At 37.8% G+C, this 21171-nt stretch overlaps 2 protein-coding genes across 5 annotated transcripts in view; one reads left to right on the forward strand and one right to left on the reverse strand.

The window, feature by feature from the left end:
- Positions 1 to 1938: 1938 nt before the first annotated feature.
- Positions 1939 to 5537, forward strand: SRP14 (signal recognition particle 14). Its single transcript, XM_039342656.1, has 5 exons — positions 1939 to 2093; positions 2961 to 3033; positions 3999 to 4111; positions 4844 to 4876; positions 5070 to 5537. Exons 1-5 carry the CDS (start codon positions 2070 to 2072, stop codon positions 5157 to 5159), a joined length of 333 nt encoding a protein of 110 aa, XP_039198590.1. The 5' UTR covers positions 1939 to 2069; the 3' UTR covers positions 5160 to 5537.
- Positions 5538 to 8477: 2940 nt separating this feature from the next.
- The window catches only part of EIF2AK4 (eukaryotic translation initiation factor 2 alpha kinase 4), a 43671-nt gene continuing 30977 nt past the window's right edge, over positions 8478 to 21171 (reverse strand). For 2 of the 4 annotated variants that reach the window (XM_039342657.1, XM_039342658.1), the window contains 13 exons: positions 19618 to 19683; positions 17928 to 18098; positions 17323 to 17457; positions 17132 to 17239; positions 16580 to 16708; positions 14670 to 14756; positions 14097 to 14209; positions 13424 to 13482; positions 12973 to 13070; positions 10684 to 10752; positions 9530 to 9574; positions 9164 to 9276; positions 8478 to 8764 (listed from right to left, as the gene is read on the reverse strand). In XM_039342657.1, coding sequence (XP_039198591.1) covers positions 8707 to 8764; positions 9164 to 9276; positions 9530 to 9574; positions 10684 to 10752; positions 12973 to 13070; positions 13424 to 13482; positions 14097 to 14209; positions 14670 to 14756; positions 16580 to 16708; positions 17132 to 17239; positions 17323 to 17457; positions 17928 to 18098; positions 19618 to 19683 — 1251 coding nt within the window. In that variant the 3' untranslated portion in view covers positions 8478 to 8706. Of the gene's footprint in view, positions 8765 to 9163; positions 9277 to 9529; positions 9575 to 10683; positions 10753 to 12972; positions 13071 to 13423; positions 13483 to 14096; positions 14210 to 14669; positions 14757 to 16579; positions 16709 to 17083; positions 17240 to 17322; positions 17458 to 17927; positions 18099 to 19617; positions 19684 to 21171 lie in introns of those variants that run through there. The other 2 variants (XR_005556600.1, XM_039342659.1) reach the window with 2 other exon arrangements.

Below are 21171 nucleotides of genomic sequence, written 5' to 3' on the forward strand. Positions count from 1 at the left end.
GGGCAGCCACCAGCAGATGTATATAGGGTAGGATAACCTTTATTGTCATTTTTTACTGTGAGCACATTGGCACACATTAAAAATGAAATTTAGTTGCTTGCTCCCACAAATGTACACATAACACACATTTAAACATGCTATATACAACATATGTATAAACCTTCACCCTTACATATAAATAACATATAAATATTACTCACTGATCATCTTGAATATGTTACAAAAAGAGGAAGCTTTAGAGTTCACAAGGTTAACACTGTATGGAACAAAACTATGACTGAATCTGGATGTTCTGCTTTGGATACCATGAAGCCTCCTCCCAGAAGGTAACAAGGAAAACAGGTCGTGAAGAGGATGTGTAGTGTCCCAGACAAGTGGCTTTCCGAGGAGTGTGCAGGCTATTGGTTCTTTTAAAGATAATGGAATCCCTCATTCTTGCTAAGATGCATTCACCATCAAGTGAATGAACCACACATCACCTCCCAAGATGCCTTAACTTAGAAGTCCCCAACCATTTTATGCACCAGGAACCAGTTCCGTGGAGATTTTTCTGCGGCTTGGAGGGGACATAGTTTCATGTACTGCCTGCATTCCGTGGATGGGGTTTTGATGGTTTGTGCAGACCGGTTTCTGGCATGCCGCAGACCGGTGCCGGTCCACGGACTGGGGGTTGGGGACCCCTGCCTTAAGCTACTGGAAGAGGCATGGGTCTGTAACACAGGTGGAGATGACACTGGGATTCTATTCAGTTCCTCAGGACTAACAGGCTCAAATTCCTCCCAATCAAGTTAGAGCTTGTCTGAATCAACTCCATTGAACCTACATAACAAGTGTCCAACTCAGGCTAGATCTGAATAACTTTATTTGACAGATAGCACCCTTGCAGGTAAATCCACTGGTTTCTACTTATGCAGGAGGGACCAGATCACCTAAAGTAATGGGTGACAGGATGCAGACATTGTTAGAGCAGAAAAATATATTTTGCTACTCTTATGGCTATGAGATAATCCATAATAAAGAGAATCATTTGATGTAGTCAGGGCTTTTTTTGTCATAGAATGCCCAGAACAGAGTTCCGGCACCTTTTTTGGATGGAACCTTGTAGGATAGGCAAGGTGGGTTGTATGAGTGTGTGAGTTCCGGCTTTTTTTTTTTTTTTTTTACAAAAAAAGCACTGGATGTACTGGTTACAGCATCAGGTTAGAAACTGGTAAATCATGAGTTCTCTAGTCCCATCTTTGACATGAAGCAGGGTGACTACTGGGCCAGCCATTTTCTCTAAACCTTAGGAAGGAGGCAGTAGCAAATCACTTCTAAAAATCTTGCCAAGAAAAGTGCAGGGACTTGTCCAAACAGTGGCCAGGAATCCAGTGACTGGAAAGAACCAAAATAAATAAAATAAAATATAAAATAAAATAAATACCATAACAAAGGCTTTATTAGGTTTTAATATTGCTCCTCACCATCCCCCCTCCGTTGATGGTAATTTTCCACAGTTTTCAAAATGCGGCAACGCACCACAACCAAGGATTTTACTGGATCTGGGTTGTCAAAACTTAGTTGATAGCAAAGAGACACTAAAAGAAAAAGAAAAAACAATTTGTCTCTGTAATCTTGTGGCCATACAGATTTTTGGCAGCCCAGTTCCAGCAGTCCCAGTATTGGTGTGGCTTTTTGTATACTTTTTCAAAGCACTATCAGGAACTCTTCTATATCACACTACTGGGATTCTTCTCTTTTTACAAAGAATTGGAGAGCAGAACTGCCACCTCATAGATTTCAGCCTTTGCGTGCACAGCGGAGAAACCGTGAAAAATCAGGCCGATCTGGGGCTCCTTCCGAAGCCGACCCACGCGACCAACCTTCGATTCCGAGAACAGTTCTGTATGCAACTCTGTCTGGAGCCCTGAAGGGGGCAGCAGAGAGATGCTGTGCGCGGTGGACGTTCTGTCTAGAGTTTCCGACTCGTGCTCTCGCTACTTCTGTTTCCTGGCCGGTTGTCCGTCAGTTCGGTCGCGGTTGTGAGTTGGCTGAGTTTGCATCAGCTGCTGGGAAGAAGCCCGCGAGCGATGGTGCTGCTGGAGAGCGAGCAGGTGCCGTGGCCTAACGCTCCGTCCCGGGGGTGCCTTTTAGGAAAGGGGCCGCTCTTTGAGCTCGCAAAGCCCGTTGCTATGAGCGGAAATGTCCTCCGACCTGGCCCCTTCATAGGGAAAAGCTGTCTTCCAGCTGTTCCTTGCTGTGTAGAGCAGATTAGGCGGCAGTGGGACGGGGGGGGGACGGGTAACAAAAAAAGGAGGCAGTTTCAGAGGTCTTATCTCTTTTCCGCATTGGGTCTGTTCAAAATCTGTACTTGGATTCTAGCAGCCGGACTAATGGTGCATAAGGCGCTTGGACAGGCAAGGAGGAGCGCCCATCCCTTCCCTCTCATAGTATTATGTCACTCTTGAAGGTTGTTTAGCCCCCCCCCCGCCCCAGCATTTCTTGGCACGGGGGGCGCTTTAAGAGCGCAGTTAATGGTGAATGCCAGAAGCTCCAGCCCATGGCACGAGTTCTTTGCTACGTGCCAGTTCGTTTCCTGGCCCCATCTCATTTTGCAACTGTTAACGTGCTTGTTGGAAACTCCTTGCCATGGAAAATTAATTATCATTACAAGGGGCTCATTTGAAGTGGCTTACATGGCACTTACTTTAAGAATATTGGCTGTGATGTATCAAGAAGTCTAGCTTAACGCAAATTAGAATCTGTTTAATAGGGAGGTAAGGGGCAATGAAAGATGTAGATTGAGCGCATATCTAGCTCCATGAATAGATTATAATGCTGTGGGTTAATAGTCAAATGCAGCGGTTTCAATTCAGTTGGCGTGACTGAAAGCTTTAGGATGGAATTGTTCACTAGCTAGAAAAAGAAAATAATTCAGAGTTGTGATCTCTGTAACAATTAGATGCTTTGTTTGTTTACAGTTCTTGACAGAGCTAACCAGGCTTTTTCAGAAATGCAGGACCACAGGCAGTGTCTATATAACATTAAAGAAATGTAAGTGTTACATTACAGTTTGTCTCACATTAGCTCATCAGTATTTTCTCATAACAAAATAAAAGGAAGATTCTGCAGTACTGAGTAGTTGAACTGCAGTTCAGTTAGTAAGTGGGTAAGCAGTAACTTCAGTAATTTCAGTAATAATATAGGAGTTGATTACTTCAAATTTAAACTTTTTTTGGGAGGGAAACCTGATTTAGATCTGTACTAAGTCAGGGGTATTTAATGCTTCCTAAACATATTTTCCCTTAATCTGAATATTTTCTGCTTATTGGATAGAAACTTCCAACTTTTTTCCTGATATAGTTTTCACAGAGATAGGTGATCTGTGGCCCGCTGTACCCATTGTTTCTAATAGTCTTTAACTGGGAATTTCTGACAGTTGAACTCCACACACCTTAAAGTTGCTACAATTGAGAAACGCTGGAATAGTGGATTGGAGAAAAGAGGAACATAACAATAATGGGGTTTTCTGTACTTCTAAGGTATCTTGCCTCCAATTCACCTGGTATTGGGGTAACAGAAAAAAAAAGCAAGCCAAATTTTATTCTCCTCCCCTTGCTTGAATCATAAACAATATGAAAAGGTAATAAATTCTCTTAGAAAAAAAAATATTTTTTTTGTCTTGTAGCATGGGAGGAAAAATGTTTGCTTCCAAGTGAGCAATCTGTATTGGCATTGCCACAACTGGGAAGTGAGTTGAGTCCTTTAACTATTAAAGAACAGCTTCATGTGTGCTTAATATTGTGAAACAGTATTATGCCCTTACTATAACAACCAGCATTCTAACAAAATTGTTGCCTCCCAATCTGCAGTTGTAGAATTCTGATATGTGAAGCAGAATTCAAAAATGGAGAAATGTATTTTATTAAAACATTATTTTGCCATTTTTGGATGGGAAAAATTAATTTGCTAGTTTTGCTAAGTATGATACCTAACTTTGATGCTTTTGTTTAATGTAGATGATGGTCGGACAAGACCAATTCCACGGAAGGGCCATCTTGAGAGTTTTGAGCCTGTAGACAACAAATGTCTTCTTAGAGCCACAGATGGGAAGAAAAAAATAAGCACAGTGGTAAGTACTATTCTTTTATGAAAGGATGTTTTTTCACCATTGCATTCTGTAAATTCCAAAAATGGAGTAATCAAGTTCAGAAGAGTTAAAAGGTCTAATTTCAAAATTATTAATTATACCTTTTGAAGTGATTTCATTGGTCTCTTTATATGTACATGATTTACATTATGGACTTGTAACTTTGACTGAATTGTTGGTCACACAGCCATATGATTAGACTAGATTGGGCATTTTTATCCACCTGTTAAGTTCTTCTCAAATACTTAGGGTGGGAAGATGTTACTTGATGGTGTTAAAGGATGCAAACTGTTCCAAATAAAACTGCCTTTTGGAATTGACTAATGGTGATTTTGTCAATGTGAGTGGTGTTCAAATGGTACCGAGATGTTTTGCAATTGCACCTAAGACACTTATTGCTATCTTTGCTTTTTTGCCACGTATTATTCTATTATTTTGTATACTTCACAGTTAGATACATTATGCTCTTCCTGTTTTCTCTATAGTCCTGATATGTGGGTTGGACTGACAAAATATGACTTACCCGGAGGGCTTTCATACCGAAGGAAGATCTAATATTCACTTTCCTGGTTTTTAGTTCAGCACTTAACCAATGCACCAAAACATAATGTATCAATTCTTATTTTTCTGAATTTTGTGATCAACAGAACCAACTGTTTTTGAATATATTGGTTCATCATCTAATAATTTTATCATGTGATTAATTCCCTATAGGTGAGTTCAAGGGAAGTTAACAAATTCCAGATGGTAAGTTTGCATCTATTCACTTAAGACGTCAGATTTTTTTATCAATTAATTTTCAGTTTTTACACTGAATGCATGACTGAAACCTATTATAAAAAAGCGTAGCTGCTTTATCTCTGCAAATATTTTGAGACAAAGATTAGCAGTTTCCTGAAACTTGTTTTTTTTTTTTAAAAAATCTTGTTTTTGATTGCAGGCATATTCAAATTTGATTAGAGCTAATATGGATGGTTTAAAGAAGAAAGACAAGAAAAGCAAAAACAAGAAAAGTAAAGCAACACAATGATATAAAAAAAATTTCTGTAAAAAATGGATCCATGTTTTACCACACATTTTTTCTTTATGTAACCACTTACCTTTTGACTTCATTTCCATCTAGTAACTTAACAATAAGATTCTTATATAAACCGAGAATGCTCTCAGGATTGTGATACACAAAAATAAATATCCATAATGCATACATTTGCGCAGTTGATTTGCTTCATACCTTTGACTTACTTCAATAAGTAAGTTTTACTTAGAAAAATAATTTTGATGTAGTAGTTTGTGTTGAGTATGTACAAAAGTTTTATAAGTGGAATAAAGGTTGAGAACGACTTTCAGTTCTGGCTTCGCTTTACTGTATTTCACGTGACCTTTAGTAAACTTTACTTTTCTCAACAAATGGAGTCAAGGATTGTTCTTGCTTAAAGGTTCAAATTGAGACACGACTGACAAAAATTATTAAATAGCTAATCAGGAAGAGGAAGATCTTCTCAGATAGGCTTTTTTAAAAAAAACTGGAAATAGATTGTCAATGATTTATGGATCTGAGCTTCTAAGAAGCATTTACTATGCTTTAACAGTGTTTTATATAGTGAACTGATGAGCATATCTGTTGCTTTTGTTAAGCATGGCACAAAATAAGTTTTCTATAATTTTAAAATATTACTTTATGGTGGCAGGGTAAACTAATCAAACTAATCTTAAGAAGCAAGTTTTGCACTCTTGAAACAAATCTAGAATCAACAGATTAAAATAGTTATGTACAAGTTTAATTGCTGCAACGGGATTTAGAAGAGGAGCAAACTTAAAACTAAAAATGGTAAAATTTGCTTATCTACATGGCAAAATCATTGAAGTAACTTTCAACTACTAGTATCTTGATTTTTAAATATTTGCTCTTAATGTAACAACTGTCAAAAGTTTGATTCAATGGTACTTGTATGGAAATGAGATTATAATTAGAAACATGCATCTTATAGAAATGAATTTGGTTCACAGCTATAGATGATATTTTTCATTAAAAATGTTACTGTTTGTACATTCTTGTACAGGTTTTTTTTTCAAACTAAACAGAACTTGGCCACTAAAATATTGGAAAATGTGACAATCCATGAATCCCTTTGTGCAAATAATAGTCAATAGAGACTTGGTCAGCAGAAGAGCCATTTTAAAGACCCTAACTGGTTATGGCTCACACGCCTATGTGCAGTTAACCCCTATGATAAATAAATACAAATGATTGATGCTCCTTTGGAAGTATCTTTATACTTAGTAATTCTGTAGTTTTGCGTTAAAGTGTGTATGAATAATGAACTAGCCTGTGTCTCTACACTGAGAGGAGAAAAGTGTCACCTAAAAGGCTTTAGGCAGAATGGTATTTAAAAGTGTATATCCGAGCTATCAGACCTACATGTATCAATCTAGGTAGTGAGCAAAGACAATCAAAATACAATAAAAATTGTCAAAACTGCCACCTCAGGCCTGCACTGAAGAGATCATCCGGTGCCATGAACTTTGTGTGGAGGGTGAGAGGGAGGAGTGCTTGAGGGGAAAGTGAAAGCTAAGAAAGTGAAGATGCCTTTCTGAGGTGGCGTTCAAGGTCGCTCCACTATGAGAAGAATGCAGCTGCAAGCCAGCCTACCATCAGAGTGAACGATTCAAAAACATCTTGGAAATCGATTGGACAGTGGGAGGCCCCAGAACGGGAAGTGCCAAAACGGGGAAAAGTTTTCACTTCCGGATTTGGCACATGAATTTCAGTTCTGGTTTTGCTTTACTGTATTTCACTTGACTTTTTGTAAACTATACCTTTCTCAACAAATGGAGTCAACAATCATTGTTGCCTAAAGGTTCAAGTTGAGGCAGGACCGACAAAAATTGTTAAATAGCCTATTGGGAAGAAGAAGATTTCCTTTTCAGATAGGCTTTTTAAAAATAGGAGGAGTTCCATTTCATCATTGTCATTGGCAGAAGAAACAGAAACATTCCTGCCCAGTGACAGGTTGGAGACCAGGAAAAATACAGCAATCTTAGGACTAATTGTTGCTTAATGAAAAATGATATGCAGTGCTACCTTTCCTATACTTCGGTTTACTTGTTCTGCCATGTGTATGTGCGTATACACTGAAAGAACAACAGCTGGGATTACTTTTTTTCCTTTTCCTTCTTTCTTTTTTTGACAAACACTTGCAACACACTACATTCTAATCAATACCTTTTGTACTTTCAAAAAACCCCATCATTTGTAAGCATTCTTAATACATAAATTCATCCACTTGTGCTAGTTCAGCATTTTCGTATTCCAATTCTTCATTCCATTTTCCATCATATTTTCAGACTGCACTCCATATGCATCATACAATCTCATATTTGCAGTGGATAGCTGAATTTATACTGGATCAATTACACACATGGGTATATGCAGTGCTTTTTTTGTAAAAAAAAAAATGCCGGAACTCACACACGTCATACAAACCGCCTTGTCTACCCTTCAAGGTTCCATCCAAAAAAGGTGCCGGAACTCCGTTCTGGGTGTTCTATGACAAAAAAAGCCCTGGGTATATGTATATTCAGTCACCAACCACCACCTTACAAGTATTTATTCCTTAGGATTCAAGTTATTAAGCAAAATATAAAGAGGTGAGGTGAGAACTCATTTGATAATATTTCTGCAATCTATCTGGATTTGAAGCAGGAAAGGTGTTTTGGAGACAGTATGGGTGTTCTCGCTGGCCCTGCCGGTGTCATTTTCCAGGGCTCACATTGGAATTGTGTGGTCCCAGGGAAGCAGCTGTGAATTCTGGAAAAGAAGTGTCTTCTTAAAGAAGGCTTTGACAGGTGCAGGTATATGTCCGTTCCCCTCCAAAACATCTTGCACTTCAGATCTGCTGTACATCCTTGCCCTTAGATTGGATTAGATCCATGCAAATTATTCATACTTGGATTTGAGGAAGGGTCTTCTCAGAAGGGGCAGAAGCAAAATTCATTACAACACGTTAGAGAAGGAAAATAGATGTGAAAAAAAAACACAAATTCCAGATTTACAAAAGTACAATAATCACCTCCCTTTTAAGAAAAACGGGGTCCTAGAGATCTTAGTTGATTCTACTGAAAAATATATCCAAGTGTCTCAGCCTCTTTCCTATAAATTCCTTTCAGTTCACAACAGTGGGATGACTAGAGATCATTGCTTTTCTGCTTAGCCTTCCTTCCCAATTTCAAAAGATGTGGAAGGAGAGTCATGGGATGAACAGTGAAAATTGCAGCAACTTGACTTTTTCATACCCAAATGCCACAATCTGCCAATTCTATTTTAAGCAAAAACAAGTGCATCCAAAAGTATCAGAAGATTGCTTTATTTTGAAAATGATACTGTACAATATATTTTGAAAATATTTACACCTTTAGATGCCAACTATAGTACATGAGCTCAACATAATACTTAAAGGCAGCGATTGTCCGAGGAACGCCTGGGGAATCAGCAAAAACAAAGTGCAAGTTTCCTTTACATGAATATAATTGGAAGCACATATTTTGTCCCATTCATTATCCTCACTTTAATATAGTAACTAAAACAGGAATTTGTAGTAGTCATCTTTGTAACTGTAGAGAACAAGGACAGGCACTCTGCAAGAAATAAACAGGTAGAAAATTGAGTAAACATAGTCAATTTTGGTAAAAGGTGCTATTGTATTTCAAATTTGTGTTAGGCTTCCTCATCAGAAGACCAAATAAATTTGTCCAACAGCTACTGAACAAATTTAATGTTGTTCTAAAAGATCTTATATCCCAGTTGAAATCATAGTGCCTTATGATTCAGGATTTCACATTATAATGGTTCCAGATTGCAGCTCCTTTAATGAATCTTGCAAAGAGAAAATTCAGCGGCCTTTAACACTAATATCAGTCTTTGATACTATAGAATTCTTGTAGTGTTTATACAATCACCTAAAATCTGCAAAATGATCTTCCAGATTCAGCATGACAGACTTATACTGAATTCCTAGTATGCCTAGGAATACTTACTTTTTTTCGATTTTGATGGTATAGATTTCATCACAAACTTGTTTAATGTATCTTTGCTTCGGCAATCGAGACATCAATTGTTTCACAGTTGTATAGAAAGCTTGGTCATCAAACTGAGAAGATGGAAAATATTCAAACCAATATCTTAGTCTGAAACAGGGACTATGAAAAAAGTAATGCTGAGAACATCAGGGTGTTTTTATTTTTTTTTGGGGGGGGGATATAAATAGAGATTATAATCTTTGATTTTTTTGGAAAAGTAGCTTACGAAAATGGGTATGTTGAATTTCTAATCAAGCTTTTTAAAAACTCAAGTTATTAATTAAATCCACCAGTAAAGGCCAATAACTTAGTTTGTAGGTTTACCTCTAATGATAAGAAGTGTATTATAGTTTCCTTTGGTAGATCAACCTGTAAAAAAAATAAAACAAAATCATTATAATGACATAAACTATGAGATACAGTTACATTTGTTTCATTTAGTCCATGTTAAATTGGGTCTTGCAGAAGGCTAAATCTATAAGGCAGTGGTGGCGAACCTATGGCACGGGTGCCAGAGGAGGCCTCGGAGCCCTCTCTGTGGGCACACACACCGTCTCCCCAGCCCCGTCTCCTCCCACTGCCCCCTCCTCACCAGCAGGCCCCCCTGGAGGAGAGTTGCCCCTGGGCGAGGCCCACGCAAAGCAGTGCAGCCAAGGACATGGTAGCCGGGCAGCGGGGCAAGACTCTGCCCTTGCGCCCCATCATGCGCAGATGATGCTGCAGGGCATGGGCGGAGGGCGTGGCTGCCATGGTGCTGCTGGGCTGCCTGGTTGATCTGTGGCAGGCCGTGGAGGTGGTGGGTGGCCCAGTGGGCAGGGCGGAGCAGGGACGGGGGGCAGTTTTTGGGCACTCGGTCTCTAAAAGGTTCGCCATCACTGCTATAAGGTATCCAAATTTTGGACTGTTTACCAGCACAAAAATTAATTAGATTGAATTTCCTCAAGCTCTGCAAGAAAATTAAAAGTATCAGAAGCCCTGATCTGTAGTCACATAGATTCATACAGCACTCATTCATACCAGGTTCTGATGACCAATAAATAAATACCCAAACCCCAACGAGAACAGAGCTTGAAAGCCTGAACTCCGACATTACAGGAGTTCTAAAAGAGGTTTCCCTTTTGGATTCCCATCAGAATATTCCGGCCCAGGCTTAGTTAGGAAATTAATAGGTCGATGAAGTCCCTAATATAGAGTACTGTCACTCAATGCTCCACATGCCCATTATTACCTTTTGTTGCGGGCAAGTTATTAGAGGCAATCATTACAAGGTTTTGGAAAGACTCAGGATAAAGAAAGTGATTTCAATGGATTTCATATAAGTGAACAGGAAATTTACCACTAATGAAACATATTGATTCCTGGAAATTACATCTGTACCCCCGATACGGCTTTAAATAGTTACTAGTTTCTTATCCAGTTATCCAGCTAACAATTGGCTTGTTGTAAAAAAAAAAAAAAAAAAAAGCAAAGTAACTTACTGCTAAAATTTCAACTTCACTCAGCTTCAGCGGGAAATTAGTAAAGCAAGCTTGGAGTTTGGTTTGTACCTGGAAGTTACATTGGATTAAAATAATTAACAAACCCAGACACAAACACAGAGAGAATATTTTATTTTTATATTAAACAAGTATATCTGTTAACTGTTCTTAACTCAAAAGTGACATGCAGGGAATTATCTTCATATTTATGAGCAGCGGGAGAAGGGGGTGCATTCTCAATTCCATTCTTGAAATCCCTACACTCATGGATTTCCATCTTTCCACCTCCTTTTCCAGATTAATAAGGGAAAGTCACACCTGGACTTTCTCCAGTATATCTTTCTGGAGTGATTTTCTTTTTTCCACACAAAGGCCACCTTATTCCTGGATTTAACCAAGAAATAGCTTCTGAAAGCTATGGCAAAAGACAGTGTATCTGCCCTTTCCCAAAAAGAAATCAATTCCAGGTTCTCTGTTGTTGTTAATTGCGAAGTCATGTCCGATCCATCGTGACCCCATGGACAACGTTCCTCCAGGTCTTCCTGTCCTCTACCATCTTCTGGAGTCCATTTAAGTTCACACCTACTGCTTCAGTGACTCCGTCCAGCCATCTCATTCTCTGTCGTCCCCTTCTTCTATTGCCCTCAATCTTTCCCAGCATTAGGCCTTCTCCAGTGAGTCCTTCCTTCTCATTAGGTGGCCAAAGTATTTGAGTTTCAACTTCAGGATCTGGCCTTCTAAAGAGCAGTCGGGGTTGATCTCTTCTAAGACTGACCGGTTTGAACGCCTTGCAGTCCAAGGAACTGCAGGAGTCTTCTCCAGCACCATAGTTCAAAGGCCTCAATTCTTTGGTGCTCAGCCTTTCTTCTGGTCCAACTTTCATAGCCATACATTGCAACTGGGAAAACCATGGCCTGGACTATACGCACTTTTGTTGGCAGGGTGATGTCTCTGCTTTTTAGTATGCTGTCTAGATTTGTCATAGCTTTCCTCCCCAGGTTCTCTACTTTTAGCCAATTGTCCCCTGCCCCTCCCAGCCCTACTCCTGATTCTGTAACCACCTTCTAACTGTACTGGAGAAATTCTTCCTTAAAATCAGATTTCAATGAAGGAGAAGTGCATCAGCTAGACGGGGAACTGAACTTGCTAGAGGGAGAAAGAACCATTAGATTAGGAAAGGAAGCAGCTCTGAGAGAAAAACATTAAGAAATGAATCATCTCGCCATATCATTTGATCTTTGTCTCCCTCTGTCTTCAAATATAGGACTGGAGTTAAATAAAAGTTTTTCAGAGGAAAGTTTCTGGGCTCAATCTTTAGAATTCCAGATGAAACAGAGAGACCTCTAACTGATATCCTAAGGAGTCACTAGCACAAAGAGTACAAAAAAGTGAAAATAGTGAACTATTATTAATATTTATTATTATTAATGTCTGGCGTTGTTACAGTAGCCAGAAGACCACAATACTACTGCAGAGTAGTACTTTGGCTTGCCAAGGTACCAGCTCTGTTTTAGGAAATGCTTGCAAGCTTCCCAAAGTACGCCACAGGAGGGTGAGTTGGCTTCGTGCCAGAGAAAGATGAACGACTCTTCCTGCAGTGTCACTCAAGATCCACTCCCTTCCTGGAGTTGCCTCGCAAACAGGCGCAAATCTGGGAAGATTCAGAACTATCAGGAATTTGACTGCTTATACAGAGCACCAGTTCATTTCCCCATTGAAGTGATACCTATTTGTTTACTTGCATAGACACATGCTTTTGAACTGTTAGGTGGACAGAAGCTGAGGTGAGTGACAGGAGCTCATCCTATCATGCAGTGCTAGGGCTCAAGCCGCTGGAGCTGAGATCAACCCCAGGGTCATTAAGCTGCTGAGCCACAGCGCCCCATGAATAATGAACTAAAACAGTCGAGGTGGCGCAGCAGTTAGAGTGCAGTACTGCAGGCCACTTTAGCTGACTATGTTCAGCAGGTCAGCAGTTCAAATCTCACCAGCTCAAGGTTGACTCAGCCTTCCATCCTTCCGGGGTATGTAAAATGAGGACCCAGATTGTTGGGGGCAATGTAAATATATATACACATTGCTTACTGGTGTACACCGCTTAGAGAGTGCTTGTACTTAAAAGCGGTATATAAGTCTCATAAATAAATAAATAAAAGAACCAGAATTCTGCTTGCCTACTCACCATTTCTTGTATTTCTTTCAACTTCTATACAGTCTTTGTGGTATAATTTCAAAACTACAAGTCATATTGCAATTTAATTATTGAGAGAAGAGATACATCTATAATACCTGAGCTTCATAACGTCGTTTGACACTTGCTGACAACTTTTCTGGTGGAATAATGCATACATTTGGTATTATCACATTTCCATGTGATTCAGACAAACCTGAAATACACAATGATTTAGTTAAAAGTTCTACTATTTCTCATAGGTGCACAGTAGAACAGGGACTATAAAAAGTTTGTCTGAAACCTCATTCAGATTTTGGATGCTGGACCACAGGTTTTATTATTAAAACTTTCCTTTTAAACTACCCCCACCCCTCCTCACATGTCTTATGTATGATAAACAGCCTCATTTGAATACTAATTTTCAAAATAACACAATTATAGATTCATTTATTTTCTGCATTCTCTTTAACCATCTTGTAGGGTACTGCTTTTCCATTTTAATCTCAACCTCTGCTACATAAATAACTACTAGATTTCTGAAAATACAACACACTAGTCATTGCATACCTGAATTACTGGAAAGTGATCCTTTTAGATTTTGGGTTGTAACATTATCAGAAATTTCTCTAAAATAGGATTCAAAAACCAAAGTTTGTAATTCAGTATTGATTTCAAAATAACAGATTAGGACAGAAACTGATACTTTATTAATAACTGAAAGCCTTATATATTTATTTGTGAATTACCAAGAATTGCTAGGTAGTGTAAAATATATAAAGTGTAAAATATATAAAGTATATAATATAATACTTTGCAGCATATATTAATTGACTATCTTTGTAACATTCACAAAGTTGGATCCAGATTTAATCCTTTGTGGAATGAAGTCATTTGTCAGTATTTTCCAGCCTAGTACCAAATTGTTTCAAAAGACCTCTCAAAGCTTCTACTTTATGGAAGTCTGGAACCAATTCAGTGTATATTACATATAAACAATTTGAATTCCATCCGATATTTACACAGGGAAGATCCCCCCTCCCCAAGCCTACAGCCCCAACGTTTATAACATTTCAGTTCAAGACATATTACAATAAAGCCAAATCACTGTATGGTGCATTGTTTATAATCTTTAAGGTGAATCACTGCAAAAACTACAGCACAACCACTTTGTTTATGGTATTTCATTTCCTGCTGCAAATAATCCTTATCTTATTCTTCAAGTTAGAGTACTTGTCGCTACCTGCTATTTCTTTCATCATAGAATTTGGTCCTCAGTTTCTGGGCCAGATGATCTACTACATCAGACTCCAAGATTCTTTTTTCTGTCTGCCTTTCCCTTTCAAAGGATTTTACCTGCAAAATAGCCCCCAAAAGTGTTAAAGCCTTTATACTGCTAAGCCTAAAGAATGAATTATCAGATTTAAATCAGGAAATGGATGAGATGCAAGTAAATGACCCTTTAAAAAACCACCAGCCTGAAGGAACGAAACTAGCACTGACCAATAAGACAAGTAAGGCCTTTGCAAGTCCTTTCTTCATGCCTGATATCTGCCCCAGTTATATTCATACAAAACTTTTAAATAGGCATGAAAGCTGGCTGGGTGACTTTGGGCCAGGCTTTCTTAGCCCAATTTACCTCAAAGGATTTATGTTGTGGGGAAAATAAGAGGAGGAAGGAGAATTAGGTATGATCTTCTCCTTGGGTTGTTTATAAAAATAATACAGAGGGGATAAAAATCTAGTAAATAAATAAATGCATTGAGTGGACAGAGTTGAGAAAAGAAGTATGGAATGATGCCACCATCACATTTACCTTTACATGATTTCCTTCTTTATCATAAATGAGGGCCACATAGGTGATTCCAGAACATCTGCAATATTCCTGTAATTCTTCCTGGGACTAGCACATTATTAAAAAGGAATAAAAATATTTTTATATCGCTAAAGAGTTTTTTTCTCTTCCCCAAAGAAATTTGAGTAGTACTTAAACAGAAATAGATTTAAATCCCTTCCTTTTTAATAGCTTGCTTGAGGCAGGTCGTTATCTTACAGATTGACCTATCTTTTATCTATTTATCACATTTGCATACTGTTATCTTTTATGACTGTAAGCTCCTCAGAGTTACCCTGAGGTAAGCTGGGGGGGGGGAGGCAGTAAGTTTTGCAAATAAATAAAAATAAGTAAAATAAATTATAATCTCTAAAGACTCCAAATGATCTGCATTGAAACATTTAGCAGTAAAAAAGAATTCCAAATATTAAATAAGTACAGAATCACTTAACAATCTTCTTACTAACTGAACAACTGCAAGTGATTCACTTAACAACTATGGCACGAAAGATCATAAAATGGGGCAAAACTCACTTAGCAACAGACATTTTGGTTGTAAGTTGAGGACGACTTGTAATATAAATATAACATCTTAAAGTAATTAAACTGGCCCATTTTAAAACAGAGCAATGAACAATAAAAATAAATTTTACATGACTGATATGGAAATAATTCCATGAAAAGGAAAGATTAAGGATGATGATCTATCTAATACTCCAACAAAGCCTTTTAACATTCACACAATAATAATAAACTGTTTCGATTTCATTGTGAAAGATAGATGGAATCCCTTCTGAAAAACATAATGCTAGAAAATGCAGATCTTTACAATGGATTCAGTAGATTCTACTAGTGCATCCAGTTTTATTAATAATATTTGTGGAAAACTACTTTAAAATTGTTACAGAAATCAGTCAGTGTCAGGATAGAGCAGGTGTTTGCTTTATTTCAATGTACCACAGAGCAATGGGAGGTTCTAACAGCGAAACTGAGATGCTCTTCAGAGCCCCACAGCTTTCAACAGGAGACAGGCTGATTACATTCTTGTTCAGTGCTCTTTTAATGATCCTTTTACTCTAGGGCAGGGAGTTGAAGTCCACGAGTCATAAAACAGCCAAGGTTGCCTACCCCTGCTCTAGAGTAAATACTTAGGGTTTTGGTAAGCCTGAAGGATGCCATATGTAAAAAACAAAAAAAACACTTAAAACTCCTGACACCTTATAAGAGTGGTGGCGAACCTATGGCACAGGTGCCAGAGGTGGCACTCAGAGTCCTCTCTGTGGGCATGCATGCCATCGCCCCAGTCCTAGGCATTCAGCTGGGTTTTATAAAACCTTTTTGCTTTAGGTCTCCGATGCCGTGTCAAAAAAAAAAAGGTTCAATCAGTCAATTTCAACTTCTTGCGGGAAAAAAAAGATCTTGCAAGTTGGAATTGATTGAACTTTTTAGTCCTACCCAGTCTGCTGTTACCACCGCAGCCACGCCCACCCAATGGGCCACACCCACCCGGCACCCGACGATGCATAAGTGGGTTTTGGGTTGCAGTTTGGGCACTCGGTCTCTAAAAGATTCTCCATCACTGCCTTATAATAATAGACCAATCTGTGATTGGTGGTTTTCAAAGGCAAGACGAATAATTCACAAGTGAATTTTCTGTTGGTAGTTGAAATTTTTCCTCCTTTAATGATTTCTTCTTTAATTTAGCTTTGCTTACCATTCTACTCCTGGTGCGCTTGGAAAAATGCATATAAGCTCAGAAACAACAATAATTAACATATATAATAAATGACTTCTTTGTGATTATATTTTTCTTGTGTTTTCTTTTGTTGCACATTAGTTTGGTCTGTGACCGCAAAATAAAAATTATTATTATATAATAAATGACAACTTACCTGGGACCAGTCATACATAATTTCAGCTGCAATTCCTGCTGTCCAGAGCTTCTGAACAACATTTATGGCTCTTTCCATTGACTTCTGGCCAACACTAACAACTAACAAATCACAAGAGCTCACTGTAAACTGGAAGAAAAGAGAAATGGAAACCAGAATGTTATTTCCTTGGATAGATTGTTCTGAAATCATTTAAACTAGAAAGGCAGGCAATGTTATTCTAAGGTTAAGATATTCTTGGTCACTTAATACAATCCATTTTACAATTTTGATCATGTTTTTGGGGGTATGTGAGACACACACCCCCAAGACAATATCTTGGCTCTTCTGAAGAGATATATTAAGCAGTTTGAAATTACCATTTTCTGCACTGCCCTCTTTTATTTGTAATTACAATTAGGTACAATTACATACAATTAGGTAATGGAAATAGTAATGTCAATTTGAAACTGAGTTATCTCATTTCATTATTTAGATTGCTTGAGAAAGATCTATATTTCCTACCCTTTATGGAGTCTACCTGAAATATGCAAAGTAGAAAGACAAACATACTGGCTCTTCCATATTCAAAACTGTAGAACTTATTCTGTCTACAGCAATGCTGACTCCAACAGCTGAAGGAATCAGACCAGCTGCATCTGGGCCTCTGAATTGTGAAATCTGCAGAAACCAGAAAAAGAAATATGCTAGAAAATGAGCAGGGTCTTTTCGTATGCCTTATTGGACAAATTTGTAACACTTACCATATGATCATATCTACCTCCAGCAGCAAGAATGTCAGTAACTGTTCTTTGTCTCCGTTTAATGTATGCAATAAACTGAAAAATAATTCCATTGTGCTGCTGTATTTTATAAACCAAGCCCAAATTTATGGATATCTGTAAGAGAAAATTCTTATGTCATTATTTTAATCACATCTCAGAAGTGGGCAAGCCTCAAACTACATGTGAGCCGCAAGGCCCATTTTCAATTTCCTGAAATTCCTACAGTGAGCTAAGCTAAAAATTTTGGATACACTATTTGTTTTTCTGGAAAATTTCAGGCACCAATACTAAGGTTGTGGCTACCATCTTGACTTTTTTGACTGGCCCTGCCATGAACACCCTTGTGAGGTAAACAAGTAACATCTCCTTTGCAATGATATATTAGTGACACTTAAACAGAAACAAATAATGTAGTTAAATCTGGAACCTGCTTATTTTTTGTAAAATAATACTACCTCCTTCAAGATTCCAAAATTTTACACCCAGATCCCTCTTTCTCTATGATGTCTGAATATTCTTTACACAGTTGACTGACATAAGCCTGTAAGAAATACCAATGATACAATTCACTTTGTTTTACAAACCTGGAATTTTATGCCAAATTTTTTTAACAGACCCACTGTTTCCTCCAGTTCTTTCATGCCAAGTTTCACCAAGGAGGCAACTCCTGTCTTTTGCTTCACCATAGTATTCAACAACGGGGATATATCTTGCAGCTCCCCTTTTTGCTCGATAAATCTGTAGAGTCGAACAAGCTGAAGAGACACATGAATATGAACTGCTGCATGCTAGAGTTCTGAACTAAAGGTGCAAAGGCCACTTTTATGTCCAATGTAACCTTTGTATTAATTGCTTTGACCTCATTTTTTAAAAAAACTGTGAAACATACAGCTAATCCTCAACTTACAATTCATTTAGTGACCATTCAAAGTTACAATGGCACTGAAAAAAGTGACTTATGACCATTTTTTACACTTATGACTTAACAAGCATGTCATTAACTTTACAACTGCAGTGATTCACTTAACAAATGTAGCAAGAATGGTCATAAAATAGGGCACAATTTACTTAACAAATGTCTCACTTTGCAACAGAAATTTTGGGCTCAATTGTGGTTGTAAGTCAGAGATTACTTGTAATTCAAAGCAAACCTTTGTAAAGACTCTTCTTTCCTCTTCATCCCTTTTTGTAAAATAACTGGCAGGAGATGATGTGGTGAGGTGAGACAGTAAATTTATAAAATAAGCGTGTACACAATCTTGTACTAACCTAATGAACTACTTGATTTATTTGTTCACACAAAACAGCTATGAATTATATCTGCACTCCGCCCATTCAGCCATCTCAGTTGAGACATCAGAAGTGCTGTGCCTCATCTGACGATGGAGAAAAACACAAAGAAAAGGTTAACTATGTTTTCAGACAAATAGAAATATTTGGCCAACGTAACCTTTTGATACTGTGTATGAAAGATAAAAAATGAAAATATTGGGTTTAGTAGTTAACTAGATAACCCATGTCATTCTTTCAGAGGTATTTCTTTACCAGATTCCTTGATGCCTTCAACAAAAATAGAATTTCTAATATATTGCCTCATTGGAAATATTGGGATACTTCAGAGATGTATCTGGGCCATGAAAATACCGTATACATTCCGGCGTATAGGGTGACCCGGCGTATAAGACGACCCCCTAGTTCGACGCCAGGTCGCAAGACGATCGATGCCGAGTCGCAAGACGATCGACGCCGAGTCGCATGCCTAGAAAGTCATCTTATACGCCAGAAACTACCTTATTTCCGGCGTATAAGACGACTCGGCGTATAAGACGACCCCCGAGTTCGGAGGTTGTTTCAACGCTCTCAAAAGTCGTCTTATATGCCGGAATATACGGTGGTCCATGTTGAATTGTATAACACAGACAATCATCAGCATAGGAAATGTTTTATGACATTTTGTATTATGTTATAAACTGTTTTATAATGATTTTAATGTTTATAATTATAAAATGTTTCACAAAACTCACCAAATTTGAATTCCATGGGAGACATGGGTCTCAGACTTTGGACACATTCTGTAAGTTAGCCCATTTGAGATACCTTGGTTTAAAAATTGTTACCCTATTATGCACCATTTATTATGCACCTTTCACCAGCTGAAAGGTTACGGGAATGAGAGTTTTAGTAATGTATACACTAATCAAAGAAAGTTTGCAGGACTGATGAATGGAACATAAATAATGTATAAATAAAACAATGAAGTTAAAAATTACTTACATTGTTTGATGAAAGGGAAAGATTGCAGAACTTGGCCTCTACTTCTCTTTTAGTTAGCTTTTCAGTCTGCAATAACACAAATAATTTTAACAGATCAGTTGATATTTCCTTATCCCTGATTTAAAAAATTATCCTGCAAATATTAAAAGTGGTTTCCATTCTAACAACAATCAGCAACTGCAGGCTAATCATTAGCAAAATTTTAAGTAAATATGGTTAGTGCTACTAATTACCATAAATTTCATTTCATGTAAGATCTCCCAACTTTATCTTGACCTTGGAGGAATGCCTAAATAAATACCTCCACTTGATATTATTTGTCAATTATCATGCCACTTTAAAAATGTATATATAACTGTTTTTTTGAGAATGAGTGTATGTTCAAACGTTCATTGCAGTGAAAGAAACAAAGTCCAAATGGAAGCCACCTATGAGCAGTGGATATGTCAAGATCTAGGAATCACCAAGAACAATGCCCTCTATAAGGCCAAACATAGTTCTGGATGTATCACCCTACTTCTGGTTCTTCTTTTATTCTCCTATATCCTCAACCATCTCTATTATTCTTCCTGCCACCAAATCCACCTTATGAGATGGTGGCACTGACATGTCTTCCATCCCTTTCCTTTAACTCTTAAAGATTTTGAAACAGAATCTTTAGAACAGAACAAAGAAGTCACATGCAATATTTCCATTTCTCCTGTAATAAAGAAAAAGGAGAGGACCTATACTCTCTTTTAAAATACAATCTCCAGTCATTGCCAAGTTTAGCAGCACCTTTTTTTAGTAGAATGACAAGTAGAATGATTGCACCACTGCCTAATTGCAATTGAAATATTTTACTCAGTATCCAACATGGTTGTTCTGATGCAACTTGAAGTCTTTTTCTTAGAATGCCCCATGTAACAATGGATGCATAATCCAGATTTTTCAAAGTTTGCCCTTCATTTATTTCCACCTTTTCTCCACCGTTTTGCTTTGCTTTTTTTTTTTTAATTCCCTTCCTTTGATTTGGGCTACAAAATTCTAAACAAACAACAGATGATGATAAAGAGCTAGAAGTTTCTGTATCTCTCTGCTGTCATTTAATGGGTATCCAGATTTTTCAGTCCAGTGGTAGGACAGGACTGCATCCAGGAATAAGACTGAGTAGGCTGAGTTCTTTAAAGAGTCTATGCACGGGTGAGGCTGAAAATCTGAGCAAGAAAGATGTAGATAAGGCAAAACAAATACTGCAGCTGCACCTTGAGGTAACTTTCCAAGCATTTTCCTTTTATTTACAGAGAGCTAATGCTGTCGTGACCGGCTAGTTTTAAAAAAATCTGTGTATATATGGGGAGGAAAATAAATAGAAAAAGTTGTCTATATAGTGTATGAGTATTTGGAGGGACAGTATGTATCGGTTTCATTACTGACTATTCATTTCTTATTGATAATAGAGGCTTTTTAGTTTGAAGTGCAGTTCATTGTAAAAGAAATAGAGCTTTCCTCTTTTTTTTGTCATAGCTTACTTTTTTGGTCACTATCCTTCTACAGCAGTGGTTCTCAACCTGT

Source organism: Crotalus tigris, unplaced genomic scaffold (assembly GCF_016545835.1).
Source record: "Crotalus tigris isolate CLP2741 ecotype Arizona unplaced genomic scaffold, ASM1654583v1 scf7180000017800.2534000, whole genome shotgun sequence".
In the NCBI taxonomy this organism is placed as follows: domain Eukaryota; kingdom Metazoa; phylum Chordata; class Lepidosauria; order Squamata; family Viperidae; genus Crotalus; species Crotalus tigris.

Coding starts and splice junctions, on each gene's coding strand:
- SRP14 (XM_039342656.1), top strand. CDS start 2,070: ATGGTGCTGCTGGAGAGCGAGCAG. Junction 3,034..3,998: donor CTATATAACATTAAAGAAAT/GTAAGTGTTACA, acceptor TGTTTAATGTAG/ATGATGGTCGGACAAGACCA. Junction 4,112..4,843: donor AGAAAAAAATAAGCACAGTG/GTAAGTACTATT, acceptor AATTCCCTATAG/GTGAGTTCAAGGGAAGTTAA.